This window comes from Rhea pennata, chromosome 19 (genome assembly GCF_028389875.1).
Source record: "Rhea pennata isolate bPtePen1 chromosome 19, bPtePen1.pri, whole genome shotgun sequence".
NCBI classification, from domain to species: domain Eukaryota; kingdom Metazoa; phylum Chordata; class Aves; order Rheiformes; family Rheidae; genus Rhea; species Rhea pennata.
The window spans coordinates 4,216,481-4,233,976 of record NC_084681.1 but is presented as its reverse complement, the minus strand read 5'-3'; the positions used below and the strand labels follow the sequence as shown (position 1 = coordinate 4,233,976).

At 39.7% G+C, this 17,496-nt stretch overlaps 1 protein-coding gene across 1 annotated transcript in view; it reads right to left on the bottom strand.

Annotated features, from left to right (window-relative positions):
- Positions 1-6,048, bottom strand: part of SMURF2 (SMAD specific E3 ubiquitin protein ligase 2) — a 65,684-nt gene extending 59,636 nt beyond the window's left edge. The window contains exon 1 of the mRNA XM_062592053.1: positions 5,747-6,048. Coding sequence (XP_062448037.1) covers positions 5,747-5,798 — 52 coding nt within the window. The 5' untranslated portion in view covers positions 5,799-6,048. The remainder of the gene's footprint in view (positions 1-5,746) is intronic.
- Between the last annotated feature and the right edge of the window lie 11,448 nt (positions 6,049-17,496).

Sequence of the window (17,496 nt, the reverse complement as noted above, 5' to 3'; positions counted from 1 at the left end):
CAGCAATGTACTCATTGCATTATGCCACGTCAGAAGTCAGGCCATGTCATTATGATGATGATGATGAGAGAAGGGAAGACTCCCAAAGAAACCATTCACCTTTTCAAATACCCACAGGAAAGATCTGCCCTAACGGTGAAATGTCATTTTAAGTAAGATGCCAAAGCAAGGATATACTTCAAAGGCTATGAGATAAAACAGAACAAAACATGAAAAGCTGTCTTCTTTTAGGGATCAACCTATTCACCTTACAGACACAAAGACAAAATGTCTTCATCTGGGGCCTGATCAGATTTTCAGAGCGGTTAACAAACAAAAAGGAAAATAGAAAAGAATGTGTTGCTAACAGCTGAATTACTCAGCTAGTTCAACAACACATACATTACAGTACAGCTTAAACTCTTTACATTTAACAATTATAAAAATCACTCACTATTTTTCCACCTCAGGATTTATACTCTCCTCCCACACAACAACTTGAAAGAACAACAAAAAAGATCCCTAACATTAAGGCTGCAAATTTCCATATGTCTCCTACATATGTTCCCATATGTTACCTACAAAGGTAGATCCCCTACCAGCTTCTACTGACTGCTTTCCTGTTTCTACAACCAAGAATGAATATTAGGCCTTTTTGCCCTTTTAATTAGAAGCTCATGTTGAATTGCTTTCCCACTAATTCCTCTCCCAAATCCTTTTTGATCATTGTTTTCCTTGCCACTATATACGATTGCAGATGGTCTGTGTTCCTTAACACAGATACCTAATTTAATATGCAGATGAATAAAACTTCATCATTGTAAGCTGATCCCATTGAAACAAGTAGTTGAGAGTACTCTATATAATCTGCTCAAAAGGTGCTTACAATTCTACAACTTGCAATCCACAACTGTTTTATAGGTATATAAATACATACACACATATATGCACACACAGTTCATAATTCAATGACAGTATCAAGGGCCACGCATCCTACTAATCCCTACACAAACAGACTAGCTGCATGCCTATCGACTTTGTTATGATTTTGTCAACTTAATCCACTTAGTATATAATTTATTGATTCTGATTCCTTAAGTACTGGTTTGTAGCAAGTCATGTGTCAGAAAGACAAAAACCCCTTACGTGAAGAGGCTCCACTGTCTGATTGTTGACTAAAGCCCATCTAACTAAGGCTGCTGTAAAGAGCCAGTCCTGCTCTCTTTTCAGCTTCTCATTGTGCACCCATCTCCTCCTGCAATACAAAAAAAAAAAAAAAAAAAAAAAAAAAAAAAAAAAAAAAAAAGCTTTTTCTTGGTAAGGTTAGCTTTCAGCTCATCACACAGCTACACAGTTGCTGGAGTCAATAATACAAGGGAAGGCACAGAAAGGTGAAGCCAGGGACTAAGAGGAAGAAAAAAGAAACAGATCTCCCATTTTAAGCTGATCTAAAATTGCCATGCCATTTAAGTTAATTATAAAACCGTAACTTTGATACGGAAAAAGTACAGGTAGGTAGTTTAAATCGATCAATCAGCAATGCTGTTTCTACAGCGAAGCTCTGCCATCCATAAACTTCTGTCCTGTTTCCAACAAAACCAATGCACTTTCTTCCTTCAACGCCATAATCCTTTAGAACAGTACCACCTCTGTACTGTAAGAAACGAATATACAGTAAAATCAACTTAAGACACAGTAGATGAGATACTGTCCATTTTCTAGAACACAACAACCCAGTGCTTTTTATCTTCCTAACTGGTAAACTTGGTCAGGGATCCTGACAGCCAGACCTCTAACACCTCTTCCGGCCTACCTCTCATTCTTTACCAACAGAACTCTGCCAGCTCATTCCAATTTTAACTATGGGAACTTTTTTTGCCATCTTTTACAGTAAGGCATAATTGTGCTTCACAGCTTTCAAAGTACCTTCACCTGTAAACCACTCCGAACAGAAATGATAGCTGTAATACATGAACTAAATTAAATCATGCATTACCCTTCACTCAATTTAATATATTCTAGTCCCCATGTATTTTTGCAAACTTCAATTTGATTTTTTTTAAATCTCTTTCTGTTTGATAAAGCTTTACATACTTCATTTAGGTAACTGTCATTTATTTTCTTCCTAAGTGAATGCAGTCATACATAACTATTTTATCAGGTAATTCACAGATTAAGACATAAAATATTCATCAAGCAGCTGAAAACAATAATCAATTCCTAGGCTTTGAAGAAAATGAGATTAACATAGTTTTCAATGTGGGGGTTCCATCTGAGAGTATAATATATTTACAAATCCACAAACTCAATAAAACTCTGAGAAAAATCACAACAGATTTGAAAGGGATGACTGCACCTGCAGTTTTTACATAACTCAAATATACTCAGGATAGGACTAATAAAATGGCAGTAAAAATATCAGAGTTGAAGGAACTTTCCTTATAACAACATTATCCAAGGAAGCTGTAATGTAAGTTATCTACTACAATAATTTTTGAAGAGTAGTGCAATTCTAGACTTAAGCTAATTTAAATTACACTCACTACAGTTTATCATAAACAAGCACTTAACACTTCATATTAGAATTGAAATCTCATCAAAAGGCATAATCTTTGGATTTTAACAAATACCTAGCAACTTTCTAGCTCAAGACAGTGCAAAATGTATGAACAAACATACGACTAAAGGTCTGAGTGATCTTTATGAGAGAACTAAAGCTATGAGCAAAAGAATAACCTCTGAAGAAACGTACAACACAGATCCACTGTACACTAAATAAAAACTCACAAGTATGCCACCACTGTGGTTTTTCTCTGTTATGGAACCCAGACCTAAATAAACTGTTAAACACTTAGTGTAAAGGTATGCCAAACATTTCTCAGAACTTTCTTAAGGTCCCAACAAAGAACCAACCTTTTTTACAAAATGAGGCCTAGGTTAAATATTTTATTTGGCTCCTCAAGATGGACAGAGAAGTTGGGCACTAGCTCCAGATCAGTTCTTGGACTCACATCAAACATTACCCTGTCATTTATCCAGTCAGTCAAAACAATGTTTTCCATCTAAACCTTTAATGTTTATGTCCTGTAAAACTGCTAATTGAATCCAGTTCTGAAAATCCATTTTTTAATCTATATCATCTAATTTAGAGATAATGAACGAAAAAGATAAGTATTATACAATGATTGTGGAATTAATCCTATAAATATTCAAGTCAAAACATAAGGCTGCTAGCTTCATAAAGTCAAAGAAAATTAAGATTAAATAGCATTTGTCAGTTTTGAGAATAAACTTTTAAAAAACACTGGAATATACAAATTCTTTTAATTCCAAACAGTTTTAGAATTCAAGAGTCATCACGCTGCTTTTCCAATCAAAAAGGGTAATCAAAAACACACAGAGCACTTAAAACTATTCCTAGGCAAGAACTGAAAATATGTCAGTTCAATTAATAAAGTTCAATTCAGTACTTATAATAGCTTTCCTCAAACATGTAAAATTTCCTTACAATCAATGACCTTATGTAAAACAATATGCAATTAACCAAAGCACAAAATACCTCAAGCATTTTTAACTTGAGAGAGACTGATGTTTCATACAAACTTCCAAAAAACAGAACTGGTACTCAGCAACTGCAAACAGCTGCTAGGGCTGGAATAGCCCCTGTAAAGACAATTTTGTCTGCATCCTGTGTTCTGCACATAATATAAGACTTCTTAAAATATAAGACGACAAAAACTCAGAAGCATGTTGTAAGACTGTATCTGCTTCTTTTTGGAACTGACTGCACAACTACAGAGTCTCCTAGAACTCAGTAAGTAAAACTACTGCTTATTTCTTGCTCAGAGTCATAATGACCCATAACATATTTATATTGTCACAGACAGATGATTATATCCATATTCCTTAGTAAAAATAAAACAAATACAGAATGTGAAATCCAAAGGTGAAAAAGGCAACTCCCTGAACAGGTATTTTCTGAACCTTTATATGAGGCTTCCGACCATTTTTAACATTTCAAAGAGAAAGTAAGACTGAACACTCAGGAGAAAAAAAGAATTAAGTACTGCATCAGTAAAGCAATAACCTAAAGAGAAAGCTGCAAAACACACTTTAAAACCAAGGCAGCACTGCTCCATGCATCAGTCCCAGCTATGCTTATTTTAAGAGTTTTATTTCTAAGCGTAACATACAGACACTCACAAATCTCCATGAAAACTAGATTACAAATTTAGACCAAGTATTTCCAGAGTAAAACATAAGCAGACACATTTATTTTCTCTGTAAAAATAACATACTTTGAAAAAATAAGTAAGAAAACACATCTCAGACATTAGCTGGAAATGGACTGCACATGGACTTAAAGCAAATATACCAACTCTGTCAGATTTCTTCTTAAATACTTACTGGACTCTTTTTTTTGCAAGCAGAACCACTATCCTGCTAAAACACACTATTTAAAGGCAACAGCATTAGTAATATTATCTATTATTTTCTAACCTCTTACTTTCATGCAGTGATAATTTATAACACAAAATACCTTGGTTTTTTCTGGGGAGACTTTACAATATTTTTCATTAACTCTTTTCTTTAAAGTCTTCCTTTTTTTTTTTTTTTTTTTTTTTTTTTTTTTTTTTTTTTTTTTTTTAGAAAGCTCTAGGAATGCTTTCAAGATTTTCTCCTACCTCCTATCTACCTGGGTTCTTACTGTAAAAGAACTTCCCCCCCCCAACAAAAAATAATAAACAAACACATGCTTCCAGGATTTAGAAGTAACTTATTTCCCTTTTTCCTCTAAACCTATTTACCTGGATTCTTACTGGAAAAAAAACAAAAATACAAACAAAAAGGGGGGAGGGGGAAGAAAAAAGCTCGCATACTTCCAGGATTTAGAAATAACTTATTTCCCTTCCCAGCATGCAGGTGAAGAGTTCTGGCGATATTTAAAAACATTAGAGGTCAAGCGATCTTCTGGCAGAGGGCTGGCAGCACAAGGCATGATAGCAAACGAGCTGGATAGGATTTAAACCAAGGAAGTCGGCTTGGGGAAAAACAAACAAACAAACAAAAAAAAAAAAAAAACCCCGAAGAGATCAAAACAAAGAGTGTGACAGTTTCCTCCAAGTTTACAGAGGGAAGGAGAAGGGAAATAAAATAAAGGGGGGGAGGAACAGGGTACGGTAGGCAGCTCGCAGCAGCCCCCGGGCTGAGGAGGGCGGCGAGGCTGGGCCGGGCTGGGCCGAGCCGGGCCGGGGAGGGGAGGGCGGCAGCGGCCGGGGGCCCGTCGCCGCCAGCCCGGGCGCCGGGGCCTGGCTGCGGGGCGCAGACATTTTCCTCACGACGCCCCCCGCCCCCTTCCCGTCCCCCGTGGCGGTGCGAGGCTGTGAGGAGAGGGGAGAAATTAACCCCCCTCCCCCGCCACACACACACACACACACACACACACACACACACAAGAGGCCCGAGAGGCTGCTGCAACCCCAGGTTCAATCTCAACTCCGCGCCGAGGCGGCTCGCCCGCACCCGCCCCTCCAGCCGGGCTCGCCCCGCTCGGCTCTTTCGGCGCCTCTCTGCCCGCGGACGACGGGCTTCCCCCGCCGCCCGCCTCGCCTCGCCCCCGGGCCCGAGCAGCCCCCACGCAGCACGTGCCGCTCCCTCCCTCCCCCGCTCGCCCCCTTCCCGCTGCCCGGCCGCCGCCGGGGGCGAAGGCGGGTTGGGGGGAGGCAGCGGCAGGCCCCCGCCGCCGCCCCGCCGCGCTCGCCCTCACCTGTCAGTCGCAGCTTGACGGGCCCGTTCCGCCGGGCCCCTTGGTTGGACATGTCCCCGGCTGCTCCTAGGGCTCGGCGCTGCCTGGCCCGGGGCTCCCCCTGCCTCTGGGTCCGGGAAGGGAGACGGGGCGGGCAGGGCAGGGGGGAGGGGACGGGCTAATGGAGTCGGGCCGGGCGCTCAGGGCAGCGGCGGCGGCGGCGGCCTCCGCCGCAGGAGGAGGAGGAGGAGAAGCCCGGATGTGCCCAGCGTCGCCATGAGCGGGGCCGAGGAGGAGGCGGAGGAGGAGACGCGGCCGCCTCGCCTCGCCTCTCCTCCCTTCCCCGCCCCCTAGCTCGCAGCCCGGGCGGCGAGCACAACAAAGCGGCGGCGGGGCCGGGCCGGGCCGGGCCGAGCCAAGCCGGGCCGGGTTTCCCCTCCCCGGCCCGGCCCTGCGCCGGCCCCGCGGGCATGAGGCCTCCCGGCGCGCTCCCTCGTTTCCCGGAGGGTGTTTTTCCCTCCTCCCGGGCGCGGCGAGGCATGGAAACAGGAGAAGGGAGCTTGGTGGTGGGGTTAGACCTGAAAAATCCAAGGTGCAAACGTGAAACGTCCCTGTGGGCACGAGTTCAAAGCCAAGCCGAGGTGTCTGGTCGCGCGGCTGAGTACTTGTGATTTTGAGTTAGGCTTTGTGTGGATAACATCTGGCAAACTGGTGGTGGAAACCATTCAACTTTGGGCTGATTCACTGGTGACCGGTGCTCTGTAGGAACGAACAGATGAGTCTTGCAAAGCACCGTCCTCCGGCAAGGAGAAGCTGCCTTGCATCCACGCAGCGTGGCCTAATTTCGCTCCTGTCCCCAGAGGAACGGTGACTTTTTCGGTGGCTTCCAGATTTTGAAGCACAGCGAGGGCAGGGAGAGTCACAGCGCTGGTGGGCAGCTTGCAGGGGGCAGTGGAGGACATGGGCCTCCCAGAAGAGCCCCGAACGTCGCCATAGTCACCTTCGCGTTAGAAGACTGGACTAGCTAATAAATCACATGCCTATTCTTACTAATAACTTATTAATATTTTATATGCTTAGCACACAACTCATGCAGCAACAGCATTGCACAGGCAACCTGTAAAGAATTACCACACAGGTAGTCATAGATCAAGACCCATCCTATGGGTGATGAGTCAAACACGGGATGAAAATATGACCCATGCTTCACAGAGTTTGTAGTATCACTTCTACTTAACTCAGGTAAAGTCAACCAGAAGGTAGAACCGAACCATAAGCATACCTGGAATTGTCCCGTCTGAACAGAGTGTGGTGTTTGGGCCATATTAAGTCAAATCTGGGTCCCCTGAAGGCCTCAGAAGTGGGATGTTGTTCTCAGAGCACTGGGTTGTACAGACCCGCATCTCCCTCCTTCCATGATGTGTCTCAAGCAGCAGGCTATTCCAGGAAGAAATTTTTGATGCTTCCTGTTGCGATGCCACCACTGGTCCAGAGGTAATTCACCTGGGAATGAAGGAGTCCTGGGATTGAGCCCCTTCCTCATACAGGACTGTTTCTCTTTCCTACGCAATGCAGATTTAATACCAAAATTAGCAAGTGTTTGTAATGAACCTTTCTTTACAGGATAGACAAAGAGTAAGAGAAAATACACTAGTTTACTGCTTAGCCATTATTTCAAGCAAAGAGATTTTAAATCAAGTCCAGTCTTCATTTACTTCAAAGCACATACATACCTGCTAAGGTATGGTTTTATACGCTGTACTGAAACAGTTAAAAAGTGACTTCATAGTTAGTAAATACACATAAACCTCAAAGACATTCCAGGTGTCCTGGATTCCTACATTAAAAAAAAATCATCCTTAATAATTTAAGGTCATATTAAAGTTTCAATCTGTTGCAAAATCATGCAGCCAGATTATTAGCCTTCTGTAAAAACCTACTATATAAAGCAAATGGTAACTGGTTTGCATATACTACAATATTATCTGGCTGCTGATGAACTGAATAGAAAAAATATAAAGCCACTTTTCCGATGCTTCACAGATGTCCAGGTTACAGTAGATTTTTCTAACATGGAATGATTATTTTTTCTAGTGTTTTGCAGTGCACTCTGGACCCAGCATGCAATAATTATGATAAAATTTGACAAAAATATTTAAGGTTAGATTAAACATAGTACTCTCGCTACATGATCTTTTTCTAATGGATAATTAGTGTGAGAGATATTAACTGCAATGCCAATTTTAGAAACTATTGGGATTAAATACAGTGTTTGCTCAGTAGATATATGAACATTTTAATGTTTTTATTAAAAGTGCTTTTTAAAAGTCATGAACTATATAATGTAATCTCATACTGCTTTTCAGAATGCAACTTACTAAACTGTAACATTCTGAGATTCTTGAACAAGCTTCATATTTTAAGGAAAATACTGTAATATATTGCAAGTGCTGAGTATTAAGTGGCAATTCATGCATTTGAGTTACTATATAAAATGTGATTACAAGAAAAAGGTGACTGTTGCTGTTATGCATTTTTAAGAGAGATACTTGATCGCATTTATTTTATTTCCTTTTTTAAATACACTTACATGACTTGGGCTTTTTTACTCATACATCCAAAGTACATCAGTGACATATAGGAAAGTCTTATTCAGTCAGTATGTATTTAATATGATGAGAAAAGAGGGGCTGTAGCTCTCATAAGCATCAATAGGCCTATGTACCCCATTTAGGTCAGGACTATGTCCTCGCTTGCTCAACTAATGTGAGTAGAAATGACCTAGACCAGGTTGCACTTGGACAGACAAACACATCAAATGCAAAATGCACTCTTCTTTCCTTCTGGCTTTGTAAGAGCATTACTATGAATGTTGGCTGGATGTTCTACAGATGTTTCTGTCCCATCATGTCTCACAATTCTGTAGGGAAATCAGTATTTCTATTTGTTGTTCCCCTTCACTGAGCAAAGTTGCCAAACAGTTTAAAAGCAGCAGCTCAGTAAGGAATCTGTGCAAAAACTGCATTGAGCAGTGATCAGGAAGCATTGCAAAGTGCCAAGAACTGCAGGGAATATGGGAGACCAAAGACGCTGACAGTGTTTGATGATCGAAAGTGCTACTTTTCCAACAAAAGAATTCCACAGAGTTTCTTGTGCCAGAGCTATCCCTCAAGTTCTCAAAATAGTCTCACATTAAGGTAACAGATATCTCAGTGATCCTGCTTTGGGTTTTATAAGCCAAGCATTTTATGTTATATTTTGTGTATTGCCATTTCCAGGGTGAGAAGAGGTTTCACGCTTTATAGCGCTGATCTTGTGAGGTAAGCAAGTAAATATCATCATTAACTGCTGACAAGTGATCCGTGTTTCACTCTAGGCTGATATCATTGAGCAACAAATCCTTTCAAGATGAGGTAGCTAGCTCAGATCTGGAGGGAAGGGAGTGCCTTGCATCACCCCATAGCTCACTTTTTGGATGACAGCCTCACTGTTGGGCTCAGGAGGGAGTTCCACCGAGTCATCTGCAGCCAGAAGTTAGCAACTGAGACACAGTCTCAAGGGTTACAGGAAATGTTTATAAAGGGAGTAAGCTCAACCGTGTTCAGGACTCTAGCAGGGCTGTGGAAGACTCCACAAAGACAAAATAATTTAATAGTTTGTATCATGTTAGTAAAACTTTTGAACAAAATCTGTAGAACTACAAAAACTTCTTTTGTTCCATGGCTGTATAAAAAAGGGCTTTGATTCTTGAGTTTCCCAATAGGCAGAAAAAGAAGGCTTCACATTCAGATATTTCTCAAAGGATTTAGAGGTTTTGGACACTGAAAAATGCGAACAAATGTCTTTAACCAAATAGTGCTCGTTTTCAGAAGAGGGTATTTGTAGTCATTTTTTTTGAGGTAAGGTCCTCCCCATCTTTAGAAACAGAAGAATATATTGGAAGCTCATTCCTCAGCATGTGGTATGTGTTCAAAGCACATGAACATGTAAGAATTACATTCCATTTCTTTCTGTATAGAGGTTTAATCACACCACATTCCTTTAGCAGTAATGAGAGCTGGCTAGTGTTATACCACATTCTTCCCTAGTTTCTGTGATGATATCAGGAAAGCAAGAGTCCTGACCCAATTGTTAAGCTTTTGTGAGTAAATTAAAAGGCTAAAACGGTATTCGCAATTAAAAAAAATGAGTTACTTAAAATTGTCTGTGTTTTATTTCTTCCTACTAGTCTTTCTTTACCCAATTTCCCATAGCCTATCCTGGTGTGATTTAGAAACACCACCACTAGAGATCATAGAGTTAAAATCAGAGTTAATCAGAAGAGAATTATACCTGTATGTTCTTTTTTTCTCTATATTTCCATTGTATTTGCAAATGTTAATGCTAAATGCCTACTTCTGCTGCCACAACAGTCTAGTTCTGAGAAGAAAATTTTTTTAGCAGTATACACCTTTGCAAGCCTGTTAGGATTTGTTTATCATCAGGTCCAATTTGATTTGAAGAGAAATCAAATTGAAATATTTACCCAAATCTCTGATCCCATTCTTATCATGTCAATATTTTTCTTTTTCAGTGAAGTTCTGTCCATGCTGGCAACAAAATAGGAAAAAAAAAAGAATTATAAGACATAATGAACATTTATACTATCAATGTTCCCTGTGCATTTCTGATTTTGCCTGATTAACTAATTCACTTTCAAAACATTCCTGTTTACCTCTATGCAAAACATCATTAAAAAAGAGAGTCTTAGTGTGTTTCCTGCCATCATGCTGTATTCTAAACTAGCATGTTCTCTCTGTCCCAAGCCAATTTCCATGACAAACAGCAAGGGTCTTCAAAGCAGGGACTCTCTCTTATCATGTTAATACAGTGCTTAATACCAAGTAGGCCATACCTGGGTTGACACAATACACTACTCAATAAAATCTAGTCATTAATAATGCTAAGCCTACAATATAAAACTCAGATTCCCATTTCATAAAATTGGAATCTGAACAAGCTATTTCCCAAAGGAGCAATGGCAACAGCAAGATGTTTCTTTTAAATATAGGCAAAATGCTTACTGTGATGAAATACTCAGAGATCAGTGAGCAAAAGTGACTGGACTGTGGCTGTTACAAGCACTATAAGAGTCGCAGAAGTAAAAGATGATGAGCTTGGAGCACAACTATGTATTGCTTCACTGTCTGAAAGATAATGAAACAAAAGATGCCTTGGTTTTGCTGTCCTTACTCAGCTTGCAGAATCTTTTTCTGCCTCACTAATTTCCACAGATCATGACTTCTTGATGCCACCTAGAATGCTGATCTCTTGCAGTCTCACTCAACCTCAGCCTACTCCATCAACATATTTGACTGCAAAGGGTATTATTCTCCTCGTTTTTGGCACAGGCTTTTATTTTAATCCTTCTTCAAACCTTTCATAAGCTCTTACTATAGCAAAGATACTTCCTAAATTCATGCGGATCCATCAAATTTTTGTCCTCTCTCCGTATGGAATTCTGTCCTTTGTGAGGTTCTTTTTGTTATCTTCCCTGCTGCTACTCTGTAAAAAAGCATCAAACTCACCTACTGAAGTCATATATAAAGTGCTTCTACATTTCAAGAAGAGAAAAACAGGAAGAGAGACTTTAATTTTGTACAAGATTTCTTGTTTTCCTTTGCTGACTATGAAAATTGCCTGGTTGGAGCACTGTTTTAGATGCTGGGAGTATGGTGAACTCAGTGACTACATTAAGGCATTTGGATGCACATGCCCAAATACTTGGTTTAGGTCTGACGTTGTTACTATTCAGAGACAGAGAGAGTTAACCCAGCAATGGGAGACACCTATCCAAGTTATACAATGAAGAAACATGTCTAGACAGACACTCTGGTTCTCACTAAGACTCCCTTTGGCATGCAGAGACAATGTTTATGCAAGAGGTCAAGATTCAATCCATTTCTCAGGCTAGAGAGCACGATGAAGCTTTTCAGGAGAAGAAACTAGGAAGGAAATCTCCACCCATGTGTCGGCTACTGAAAAAGGGGACAGAAGCTTGGAGCAGCAGACACCATAGCCCTCTGAGACAGGATGTGTCTTGGGGAAATGATGCGTCTCTGAAGGGAAATGACTGCAGCTGTGGCTACAAAAAAAAAAAAAAAAAAAAAAAAAAAAAAAAAAAGAGAGCTCCCATATCACAGGATTTTCCAGTGGTTAGTCACTAAGATAACTTCTAAGTCCATCCATCCAGAATAGATTAGTAACTGATGCACAGATATTCCATGCGCTTTAGCCATGTTATTTCCTCATTATGTCCTGCAGAGCAGCACTATCCTGAAGTGACTTTAGAAGAAGAGGAGGCAGATTTTAAAGAGTAGATAGGCATTGATGAAGAATAAGTAGATGCAGTACACTGCATTTTATTACTGCCTGGAGGCTAAAATTCAATTTCTGAAAGAAGTAAATCTATCATTCATAAAAAGTGAGAAAGTATGTCCTGGCATTTGGACAAATAACTGGTAATCAAATTTATTTTATTCTTCTTTACACCAGTGTTCCAGTCCCAGCCCTGCTCCCCAGCTCGAGTCAGCGCTGTTCTCTGTTGTTGTGTGAGCAGCATCCCACAACTCATGACCCAGTCACAGATTTTGCATAGCATTTTTAACAGTCCAGCAGAGTGGGCAGAGTATAGTTTCAGTTTTTAAGTGTTACTGAAAATTACTAAGATTTCCTGGAGAACTGCATGTTCTATCATGTAACTACCCCATAGGCCTTTCTTGTATTGCACTGTGAATGAAGCAATTGTAGAATCTCATTCTTAGAAGATTTACTTGGCTGATATAAACATGTCCATAAAAAAACTAATATCTTCAAGTAAGACAGTTAGAAACAGTGTCCTCTGAGTGACATGTATCAAGAATTTACTTTACTACTGTACTATAACATCTGTTTCCAGATATTGTCTGATTCAATTTGACACAGTGTGTATTTGTCCCAGTAGTATGCAGCTTAGACAAATGAAGTGTTATCAGAAAGACTGTCACGCCAAACAACCATTTAAAAGACTTGACATACAGCACTGCTTTCAACCAAGCTATATTATTTAGCTACTATGGAAATAGCAAGTCTTCTCCAATCTTTCCTATTCCCCCATTGCCCAGCATCAATTTGAAATAATAATTCTATTGTCTGCAAAAGATGAGCTGTAAGATCGCCTGTACTGTAAGTCTCTCCAAGTCTTAATTATGCTGATGCTGAGAGCAGGGTGCCACTGACATTGATGCCAAAAACTGACTCAATCCTGCTGCTATAAAGCCACCCCTTAGACACTGTTTATCAACAATGATACATTGGAAGGTAGCTGCCATGTCAAATCAATCTCTTGGCCTGCCTAGTTAGCATCCTGCTTGGGCTGCAGCCAGTATTTAATGCTTTGGAAGAAGTAAAAAATGTTCTATGATGCACCTTCCATCTATGCAGCCAAGGAAAGCAGAGATGCTTTCCTGATTCCCAAGGAATTCTAGAACATGACCTGATAAGCCTTAATACTTTGGCATAATTAACTTGTTCTTACTGGTCTTTGTTACTTATCTAGATATTCAGGGATTAAACCCTCATGTTTCTGGCTTTACAGAATTCCATAAATGTCAGGGGTTAAGATGAGATTTTTTAAGAGGGCCAATTTATCTCATACCAATCTATTGTGGGGACTGTGGCTACTGGAGGCAAATACTGATATGGATAGGTAATGAGGTTGGTGACAGAGTCTTCTACCAAGAAATAAAGCATCTTGGAGCTGAGTAAACCATTTAAGCTAAAGAGCCCTCACCTTGTAGTTCTGATTTTCTGTCTCTTCAAGTGAGTGGAAGTTTTTCACGTCTCACAAAATTACTTCCAGAGATTTCAGCTTAATTCCAGAAGAATTATCAAATTACAGCAATCTTATGTACAGGACTTTGACTCTGCAGGGCTCAAAGACAAACAATAGGTGACAAAGCCTTAACCCCCACAGGATTATCTTCTGCAAAAGGGAAATAACTAAGATGCAAAATGAGTTGACCTGAAATGTGCGCAAGTACATATACCCATGCAGTTTTGTGAATTACTGGAAAGAACCCAGGCTAACCAGCTTCTGAAGCACAGAGGTATATCCTCTTCTCTTTGTATCACATTAACAGGTTTGTAGGCACTTATAAATATGTTACATGAAAACTGTATCTATAAATAAAATCATTCTTATGGTATGATTGTATTTAATAAACACAATCCTCAGTCCATCCATCCCCACCATCCCACTAACATTTTTTGAACTGAAGAATTACCAACTACATCTCCAAATCTGTACTGGCTTCTTTTATGCTTTCCTCTAACAGAATCACCCTTTCAAATCACTTTATTGATGGACATGCAGATTTAAGATAGTTATCTCCTTGAATCATTCTTTTATTCTACTCTTGAAATCCTCTAAAACATAGAAGGAAAAAAATTATATATATATATATAAATAAATAAATAGTAGAATACAGCAGCAATATATCTGGTTAAACAGTATGTCTAATGAAAAATATGAAGTCTTAGTCCTGTGATCAAATGTAATTATCCTGGAAGCAGGTACATGTAGCCCCTATATTTACCTGTATTCAATTCACTAAGTACAGAATTCTGCTTTTTGAGCAAATATTGCTTCTCATTTGTTCTGTAAAGTGCCTTGCACAATTTGGTGCTACAAATAGAACAAACATTTGGAATATATTGGTGGAAATACATTATGTTCTGATTTAAGTCTAGTCCACAGTTGGTTAGCTACGAGAAAGTAAGCTTTCTGTTTAGTTAGAATATTTTTTATATTTATTCTTGATTTTTTGTTGTTTGGAACTATGGCACACTAAATTCTGTTGACAGCTACAAATCCACTGTGCAATATAGTAGATCAAAATTTGTATTTTTCAGCAGCTTAAAGTATTTGCATATGCTATTGGTTATAATGGACAAATTTTTTTTAGACATAGTCTGGACAAAAACTGTTTGCGGGAATGGACTGGATCCAATTTCTTTCATAACTAACTTCTAGGATTATTTATTTGCTATTAAAATGTTTTTTATTGGAAATTATTAGATCCTCACTGTCATTCTTTCTCAAATACCTCTGTTTTTCCTTTCCAATGTAATTTAAATCTTGCACAGTTGGTACCATTCCTTCTCTAGTTACTGTTTTCCTTTTCTAATCCATGTCTGGCCACAGTCTGCAGGTGTTGATATGCCCTTAACTACAGATGGGGTAATAGCTTCAGTTTCAGGAAATATATAGAATTTTCCTATACAGAAAAGAAAGATTCCTGCTTAAATCAAGTCAAATTTTGCCAAGCAGTTTTTTCAAAATGGAATGTGAATGTCCACCCTGCCACCACCATCCCCCTTATATTTCTATATGTTAATATTCTCTTTATTGTAAGTTATATGGACTACAATAATGTTATTTTTTTAGCCATTAGGGGAAAGGAAATGACATATGGAGAGAATTCAAGTCCCTCCTCATTCCTAGAGAGTCTATCCAGAAATTCAGAATGCTGAGTTCAGTCCAAGTGTCATTTCCTGCTCAGAATTGGGAAGGGGAGTTGAGGGGAGAGAGGAGATGGATATTAAATTGCTGCTTCTGATTAACAACCACATTCTGCAAATGATTTCATAATATTGCTTTGAACAGAAATGAACCTCTACAGCCCAAATACATGTAGCAATTCACTGATGAAAGAGCTATTTTTACATCTGTTTCATATAGTGGGTAAAAATGAAGCAATCTGGCTAATAGAAATGTGCTTTGGAGATTTTTCAAGATTTTCTGATAAGATTTTCTGATAACTCCATACATCCAATCTTCCATGTGCACACAGAACATAATTATATACTCCTGCTATTACAACTATTCTACCACTGTGAACCTGTGTACAATCCAATCTGTTATAGAGAACAAATGAGGCAGCCTTCTACCATTATTATCAGTAACGGTCACACTTTCAAAAGCTCGTCCCATGGTTTTCATTTCACATTGCAATGCAAACTGAGAAAGATACGAAATTAAGTAGGACACTTCACTATACTGCCTCTTTCATTGAACTTGTGGGTGCAATCCAGCACCTTCCCCTAGTGAAATCAGTGCCATTGATTTTGCTATTAGCGTCAGTCGACTAAACTCCCTTCCAGATGTATGATTCCTACATCACTTCTGGATTTGTCCTATTGTTTTATTTGAATGATTAGCACAACATTTTAATGTGGTTACACAAGTTCAGCTTAACAAAACAGGACTGGGAAAAAAACTGATGGTTCTTATTTTTTTCCTCTTTTCTCCATCCCTTTAAATCTGTTTTACTCCCCAATCTAATGATGCTCCCCTGGGCAGTGGGTGAACTCCAACCTGGAAACAGGCCATGGCTCTTCCACGAAATCTTCTGGCTTCTGCGGAAGAGTGTCCATTTCCTGGAGCCAGTCTGAGACAGACAGTGCTCTGCAGTCAGAAACAGGACTGGAATTCAGTGACCCTTATTCCATATGAAGTGCTATGGAACACATGACAAACAAATTCTTAGCTGTCTACATACTAAGTCTCTGCCTGACTTGTGTTAGCACCATGCTATGGATCAGAGAGGAAGGAAATGTTCCAAACACAATGGACAGCTTTACGCAGTTGTAGCTTGGAGTGCTCTTGTGAATGTATTTTTGTCTGAAGTTTGCAGCAGGGTTAGGTATACACTACCCCAAATCCAGCAGGAGGGCTTGCCTAATTATCTTAGCCTTTCCCCCCTCCTACCCTCTATTGCCATGAAGGTAAGTTGAGTGTCTAAATACAGACCAGATAATAAGAAAACATTAACCATGTTTTTAAGTCCTCTCTTGGCCAAATATCAGTAGACATCATTAATCTTCATTAATTACTTGTTTTGAATAACACAATATCTCCCCAACTGCATACATTCCCAGTGTTTAGTCCTATTTCAAACCATTATACTGTACCGTATTACAGATGAAAGCCTATGCTCCCGAGATAACTCTGTATTCAGCAGAAGGATAATCTCAACCAGAGGTCTTAGAGATTAACTAGAAAAGCAGACATCAGGATTCCTGGGTTCCAGGTTAATTCTATCAGCTACTCTGGACATCTGTGGATAATGTTCTTGCCTCAGTTTCCTTTGCTGCAGAAGGAATGTAGAAACAGGAAAGGCTTGTGAAGTGAATTCCTTCTCCTGTGAACCTAGAACTGTTCCTTTCCAGTGATACACTAAGTTCTGTGTAATTTAAGTCATTCTATATGGAGTAGCAGGAAGCAGCTATTTCACAAACTAACTCATGGGGCAATCACAAAGAGTTCTGTTATTTTGACCACTTTACTTCTAGCTACTCCACAGTTTAAACAGTTCTTCCTTTAGTGGAGAGTAAATGGACATGCTATTGAACAACTCTAAAACCTCTATTCTTCTTTTGGAGCCTAACATCTTAGGAAACAGCAAGTAGAAGTCACAAGGGCAGCATTTCCTACCATCAGAACTTCAGAGATGGTTACGTTTACTGGGACTTTAAAGTCTTACCATCACTCCACAGATAAAACAGCATTAACAACAACTGCATTCCAAGCCAGTTGATGTCAGCAGGGGTCTTATTATAGTTCTCAACACAGAGGAGTCTGCAGACTAGCTTATAAGCTACCAGTCATTTATACTAGCTTTTATCCTGAATTAGGCATTTACTGAATAAAGAAGGCTAGTTCTTGAGTCTGGCTGGACAACTACAGTCAG